Source organism: Poecilia latipinna, unplaced genomic scaffold, assembly GCF_001443285.1.
Source record: "Poecilia latipinna isolate Pla-1442-1.1 unplaced genomic scaffold, P_latipinna-1.0 Scaffold38, whole genome shotgun sequence".
Lineage (NCBI taxonomy): Eukaryota > Metazoa > Chordata > Actinopteri > Cyprinodontiformes > Poeciliidae > Poecilia > Poecilia latipinna.
This window is the reverse complement of record NW_015112654.1, coordinates 754,040-761,877: the sequence shown is the minus strand read 5'-3', so window position 1 is coordinate 761,877 and position 7,838 is coordinate 754,040. Positions and strand designations below refer to the sequence as shown.

At 37.3% G+C, this 7,838-nt stretch overlaps 1 protein-coding gene across 7 annotated transcripts in view; it reads left to right on the top strand.

Moving 5' to 3' along the window:
* Positions 1–2,136: 2,136 nt before the first annotated feature.
* Positions 2,137–7,838, top strand: part of ehbp1 (EH domain binding protein 1) — a 189,335-nt gene continuing 183,633 nt past the window's right edge. For 5 of the 7 annotated variants that reach the window (XM_015045785.1, XM_015045770.1, XM_015045777.1 and 2 more), the window contains exons 1-2: positions 2,216–2,577; positions 3,125–3,587. In XM_015045785.1, coding sequence (XP_014901271.1) covers positions 3,484–3,587 — 104 coding nt within the window. In that variant the 5' untranslated portion in view covers positions 2,216–2,577; positions 3,125–3,483. The other 2 variants (XM_015045743.1, XM_015045733.1) reach the window with 2 other exon arrangements.

Sequence of the window (7,838 nt, the reverse complement as noted above, 5' to 3'; positions counted from 1 at the left end):
GGCTGATCCAAAATACGGCTTCCTGTCAAGAGCATTTTGCCACAAACACTCAAAACCTGGTACACAATAGCATTGAATTCCTTACAAATACAATAATGATGCTAAACATTCCACAAAATTTAGCTATTAGAGTTATTGTTACTGTGTATTTTGGTTGTCTGTATTTGGGACAAATCTTGACCTGAAAATGACTGAGCAGACATTCAAATGCTTTAAGTAATATACATTTAAAAATTTTTTTTTTTTTCAGAACAAATGCTCACATGAGCCATGTCTTATCTGAGTTGGCTGATTTCAGGTTCTACTGATACCTTTTTAAATCTCCTACCAGTCCAATAAACTGCTGTTTCTGAAGGCGTTTCACTTCAACAGCCTATTTTGATCATTTTAAGTGGTGATAAATGTTGAAGTGTCCTAATTTATTCCTTACATTAAGGTGCTTCTTTTTTTTTTTCAAATTAAATTTTACAGAAAATTAAAAAAGTTAATCAGCTTTTTTCATCTCTTTAGATTGTTTGAATTTTCCCACTACTGTTAAAACTGACATTATGTGTCTGCATGTGTAAATACGTTAGAAAATCGCAGGCTGTCTTTCTGTGAGTTAACATATTCACATGACTGCACATTTAGTTTTTAGTGTGATCATAAATAAAAACAGGAAACTGAAATCCAGCGTCTCATATGATGCTTGTTACCCCAGGCAACAAATACACGGATAAGAAATCCATTTCCTGTTATTGTCCCTGAATCTTCTTTTGAGATTAAATGAATCTGACTCATATTATATTTCCCTCAGCAATCCTGGCCTCAGACATGCATCTTCTTTTGCTCTCCATTTACAAGGCTGTGGTTGTTGAGAGTGGCTGAGTGAAGTTCTGTGCCGTGTGTGTGTGTGTGTGTGTGTGTGTGTGTTTGGAGAGACAGGAAGGAGTATTGATTTCTGATGGATGGGGAGTGTTCCCTTTCCTCCCAATATGGGAAACAAAACCTCCCAGCATGCAGAATTATAAGGTTAATACCCACTTATTAATGAGACCGATTCAGGAAATGGAAGTCTCATCTTCACTTAAAATGCTTAGATCAGCTATTCTATCTCAACTAGCGTGTTCTTTCTACTTGCGGTAGCAGACACCAAGTAAAATGTTCAACACAAAACTTAGGACTTAATTCAATACTCAGAAACACAAATATATTTGTTTTAAAACAATCTTCAATAGAAAATACATCAATTTGGCAGGTAGAAAAAATGCGTGTCCATGCCATAAGCGTACTAAGCTGCAGCGTAGGGCCAGCAGGCCAGCAGGGGACACCAAAAAGACCTTGAATTTTTCCTCCCCCACCTCCAAAAAAACATAAAATAAAAATAAAAATAAATTTTTAAAGCTTTATAAATGAAAAGTAAATGAAAGTAACCAAATAAAGAGTGAAATTACTTTTAAACTTGTTCTGGATTTCAAATATTTCTATTTACTAACCCAGATTTTTTTCAACACACTTTAGGTAAAACTTCCTGTGTCTACACAGGTTGGACATGCTAAGACACAATAATAATAATAAAACATATAATAAAGCTTTTGGAGTGGCTGAGTCAAAGTCTGGCTTTAATTTTGATTGACTTTTTGTGGCATGACCAGGAAAGCTCTATCATTCTACAACATAAAATTCCAATGTGGCTGAATTAAAAGAATCTTGCAAAAAAAGAGTGGATTAAACTCCCCCATTAACGGTTGTGTCAAGGACTGCACAATATACTAAGTTTAGGTTTTCACAAATGCTAGGTTTGATCAAATATTTTCCTTTTAATAAATAAAATCACATTTTGATAACAGTTGAGTAATGGGGCTGTAATCCATAAGGGTGGCCCCAAATTCCCTCGGCCCCTTCTTTCGTGGCGCCACTGCCATACAGGTAGGCGAAATGATGGGGAGAAGCTGCGTCAAGTAATTTATGAAAAATCACACCGGAAGTAGGATGATCTTCCTTCAAAAATAAAACTTTTTTCCTGGTAGTTATAACATTCAAAGAAAAAAACCTATATATTCCGTCACTTATTGATAAATATATTTAAAATATTTTTTCTGCATGTCAAATGTTTCGTTATTAGATAAGTGATAACTCGCAACATGTTCGGAAGCAATTTTATTTTGACGACAGTTTAATCAAAACCTCTGTGCAATTCTCCCCCCTTTACCAGCTGCTAGAGAAGCAGGTCAGTCAAACTATCGGTAACTATTGGCACTAGTTATCGGTGGGAATCCCTCTAAGAAGTCGGAATACTTTTGCCCTGCGTAGTAGCGGGATATACGCGCACAAATGCCTGTTCTTTCTCCGTCCTAAGACTCGGAGTTGACCGGCGGAGTAAAAGGACTTAACCGTTAGGCAACGGTTTCCGCTCGTGCCGTGTTGTGATATAGCTAGCCGTTGCTGCTAGCGCGGCTAGCTAAAACTATGGCTTGTGTTGCTGGAAAGATAATTAGCAAAGGCTGCTCTGCTCCGGCTACTAGTCTGTAGCAGACAGCTCGCCATCTCTGTCGCTAAGCTTAGCTGTACTTGAAAAGCGTCGGATATCAATGTAAGGTGAGTGTTTACTGAGTGGCTCTGAAACCTAAATGGTCCTGCTTAGCGGAATGCAGCGGCTCAGACTATTCCCTGGATTCAGAAACATTCCATTAAATATCATGCATGTCTCCAGATTGCTTCTACGAATCCCAGTTTTGGATAGAGTCCACCAGTGTAGCGTTCGTGGACAAGTCATGTAACTCGACTCGTTTTAGAGTGATGTCACTGCGTCTCTGTTTACTGCCTTGGTACATATATTCATATTTTAACACTCCAAGTTGTTTCAGTGCGCCAGTGAATACTTAGCCCCCCCCAACAGAGCTCCCCGGCATGCAGTGCTGGAGCCCTCTCAAATACATTCTTACACTTGAACTTACGCTGCTGGTTGTCTATAAGCTTTTGTATTGTGACATGTGCAATGTCATTCTCGCTCCAAGCATCTTTGTAACTGGGAAGGAAATAATTTCCTTAATTCACATTGCGGGATTTGTAGAAATCATTCAGATTCCACCAAATTGCCTTGGCTCTAAAACCCGTCCTTTTTTTTTTCTTCTTTCTTTTGCAGGAAGATCATCTGATGGAAACATGATATTCATACCCAATGGATTACTCATCATGCCGTTTGAATTTATGGAGTGCGTTTCCTCTCAGGATCATTCCCACCTTTAAATCAGACCTGGAATACCTCAGAGACATCATGTGCTTACATTTGGATTCATTCAGCAGTTTGTAAATATCACTCACTGCCGCTGGACCTCAACCTTTCTTTTTTCACGGGTTTCCCGTGGAACATTAAGTATGTGCCTATCCAGGTTGGACATGCTCGGAGACATATAAACATTAGCGTGATTTTAATTTTTTTCTTTTTTTAAGGAAGTCCAGGGGCTGTAAAACCTCATAGAAACTATCAGTTCCTATAGAATCATGGCCTCAGTGTGGAAGAGACTGCAACGTGTGGGGAAGCATGCCTCCAAATTCCAGTTTGTGGCTTCATATCAAGAGCTGATGGTAGAATGCACAAAGAAATGGTGAGTAATGACAGTGCTGTCACTGAAGTACAATGAAAACTCTTTAAGGAAAGCTGAGTTCACTTCTGGTGGCCATAACACATGCACACACACGCGGGAACAATTTTCTTAGAGAGCAGACATATCTTTTGTAGGGAGGGGCCTGACCTTGTGAAATTGCCCCCCCCCCGTTTAATTTTGTTGTGATTTCTCAGTCAATCTGGGCACACACCAGTATGAAGATCTTGCAACGAAACATTGAATTTAAGTACTGTCGTTTATTTAAAATGAAATAAAAAAAACCATAGAATGTGATCTTTATTTAAAACAGTTATACTGGCTCATGTGAAAGTGCTATACATGATAATTTAGCAAAAAAATAGAATAAATAGCCTCTAAATTTGTCAATTTATGAGTGTTTATTGCATGTATTAATCTTTGTAGCAGTGGTATAACAAACTAATATAAGGACTTTGTTATTCAATGTTCCCACCATATTTTTTGTTCAAACATTGATTTGGAAGTTGGAGTGGAGTAAGTTTTCTTATCAAAAGGCATTCTCAAAGGTTTTTATGGCTCTACTGACCTTGATTCAACATGAAATGGACAGGAAGAATGGGAAGACATGCAGCCAGTGGTCCAAGGTCAGGAATATTAGCCTGACAATCAATAGGATAAAAAAAAATTGGCACATTTTGCAGATTTTTTAAGTTAACCACTTGTGTGTTTTTTTTCCTCCACGCTATTAGAAATATATTAAAAGATGCATATAAACAATTCAGTCCTTTTTAAAAATTGAATACATTTTATTGCCTAAATGAAATAATGTCGCATTTCTTTAGTTTACTGTTGATCATTTGTAGCAAAGGATGCATCTTCAGCTAAAAAAATACTGTCTGCTAACCTGTTTATTTTTTTTCAATTTGTAATTGGATAACAAAAGCCACTTATAGGAGTTTAATTTTCTGAATTTAATCCTAAAGTGAAGCTAGCACTGCCACTTTAGGAATTCTGGGTAGAGCACATTTACAGACAAGGAAGTTGTTTTGTTTTTAATCATAAAAGCAAAATGTTTTGGCTTAATTACTGTCCTGACAGTGTTGCGTTCTTTCAACAAATAGCCATTTTTAGAGCTTGTCTACTCTAGTTAATGATTAATTGATGTCTAAATTGGTTGACCATTATTTCAACAATTGATTAATCACGATAAAGTTAATTGTTTCAGCCCTGCTTTTTAGCTGTCTACGACTCAGCAGTTTGATCAGAGTTATGTAGATTATACACAAGAGGAGTGAAAGTCAGTCCAGAGAGGCAGACAGGCAGAGATAACGGAGAAGAGAATGGGAACTGTGCGTTGCGGTTCCGCCTGCAGCCCCGTGTCCTGCAGTGAGGGAGAAGCCGGGGCTTGTAAAAGAAAGATGTAGCCTGCAGACACTGATTCTCAAGTGGCTTGCTGTAGGCGTGACTAACTCGGCTGCGCACAGCTTCGACCTGGGACAGATGTTAACGTGTTTGAGAATGGAATGAGAAAAATGTACATCTCTTACCAGAGCAAAGGGTGGGTGGCCCCCAGTACGTAATCAGCACTGCATGTTGTTGCTGTGAGATCGAAGAAGTGGATGGGTTTTTTTTTGTGTGTGATTGTGTGCATTCTGAATGTTGTTTTCATCTGATAATTTTCTAACTGTAACAATGAAGTATAATAATTTTATGCAGCAGTTCTTGAGTACTTTTTAAAAAACAAAAAAAACTAAGCGCATCCTTATTTTTGGAATTGATAGTTTTACGATTTTCTCCACTGCTTGTTCAATGAAAATATCAATAAATAAATACCAATAAATTTGAACATACTGCGTGCAGTTTAGAGATACAAATCACACTTCTTTATGTGTTGAGTGTTCTAAAGAAGCGCATTATGAATGGGAATGTTTTTCAAGAGCAGTATTTGTGTTTGTGGGACTATAACTGCTGTGACACACAAGCTGCGTTTCCATTACAATTGTGTGCACCGTCCTCAGCTTTAGTAGCTCTAAAATCCTAAAAAATAGCACAACCCTTTAATTTCTGGAGTCAAAAACTGGTGAAAAAAAAAATTTCCGGGTTGTAAAAGTCCAATCGCGTCCAGCCTTCACACTAGGGGTATGTGATATGAACATAGAATTTCTCCTAACACTTTTTTTTTTTTTTTTGCCGCCTATAAATTACATTTATTATGACAATGATAAATCTAAATTCTTATGAAAAAGTTTTCACAATAAATTCTCAACAATATTAGACTCTAGTCATACACTGAAAAACTAATTAGTTTGAAGTGTTAAGAATTGTAGAGAACACCTGACCTGATGAGTAAAAGAGAAGTCTTTGTCTATAATTGGGAACGCTCCAGGTGACAGCCACTTGACACCCGGAGCCATATGAGTTTAGTTTGTGCTCAGATGAATAGATCCGTTCAGCAGGATTAATTCAGTTAGTCCTTGAGTTTTTATAGATACTTAAAGTTAACACCTGCTTGAGCAAGGTTGATCATGTTCATTGTGGTGATGCAGCAGAGAGTGGGTTTGTCATCTGCTGAGATAATTATGTTGAAAGAGTCAGGTCACAGCAGAAGCCTGCATTGTTGCCAAGTATCCATTTCCTTTCATATCTGTCATTTATCTGGAAATTATGATTTTTTTTAAAGTTTTTTGTAGTTTTTTTTTTTGTCTTGCTTCATGCTGCTAATGAAATAAAACTTTCTGTGGAAATTCCTGCCATATTTAGTTTTGAAGAAGAAACTTTTATCTCTGTTCTCTGTACCCTGCGTTAGTCTGGTCAGATTTACAGTTCTTTGTTTGCCTCTGAAATTAAGTGCCCTTAGTGCCCATCACCTGCAATAAGTTAGATTCTAAAATGTTAGTAAAAGAAATAAAGAAGCAGAGGATTACATTGAGGAGTGACAATTTGTGTTTTTAACTAGCCACTGTTGCTGGTTGAATAAAACTTTGTACTCAAAATAGCCTGACCATTGTCTTCCTGTCCAACTCCATTCGATTCTCATTACCCTTCACTTCGTGGGCTTTCTCCCATTGATTTGAATTTCTCCGGTAGAATTTCTAATCTGCGAACAGACATAGATTTTTTTTAGAATTGAAATCTGCCTATAGTTTTAACAATGGCAATTCAGAGAAAGTGAATGAAGCCGTTCAGTCCATGTTGGCCACACTTCTAAATATTGAATTAACATTAACAATGGCCTCGTTTGGCTAGGTACTTTATTCTTCTTATTCTTTATTCTTCCTAGTGGAGACCTATTATTTTTGCAAGACTTTCAACAGCTTCATTTTTGTCAACCAACTTATAGACATCATATTATATCATTTTAAAATGCAAAGGGTGTATTTTGAGTTTTGCTTTGTGCAATGTTCAACTTCAGTTTGATGACATCTAATTAAAATCCCTAATTCATGTAGTAAATATTCTTCAACTCTCTGTGGTAAAGAACTGAAGAGAAAGAGGTTCTCATAAGCTCCATTATAATTTCAAAGCCAGTAAAAATGGAGACATTCTTAATGTGCAGTGTTATATTTCAACATTTGAGTTTTCTTTGGATGCTCTTAGCAAAATGCTGAATCTCTACCTGCTTCCCCCCCCAACCCACTGTTGCAAAATCCGAATGTGTGCGCATAGTAAATTCCTTAGTTTCCTCATAACACTGAATGGCTTATTGTTTCATTGGAGGTTACCAGCGAATGTCAGGCTTTGACATGTTAAATTCTGTTGAGCATGTGTTCGTCTTGGCAGACGTTCATAGGATCGTCTGCCAGATAATTCTCTCCCTGCCAAACGCTCGACGTGGCTCTTTATTTTACTCAAATCTGACGGCCTCGACGGATTCTTCAGCACAGGTCTTTTGGCACCAGGAGATGGTTACCTTGCCAGGCGATAGCACAGAGTTGAGGTTTTTGGTTGTGAAGGAATTTTGGATGAAACTTTTGACACTGCATTTGAGTCTCTTTAGACTTTGGAGCAACAACAAATCTGGTGTCCTGTGACAATTGTGACCTCTGCACTATTAGTCGTCCACAGTGCTGTAAGCTAGCTGGTTCCAGGAGGAATTGTTTTCCAGTATGCAATACTTTATATATTTTTAGGGATGAACGATGTATTGGCAGTATCAGTCGATGTTAGAAATTTAACATATTGGTATTGGCCGATATTGGTAATATTTTTTAACATCTGTATTAGAATGATAAACAAAACTTGGCCGATATTTATTTATTTATTTATTTATTT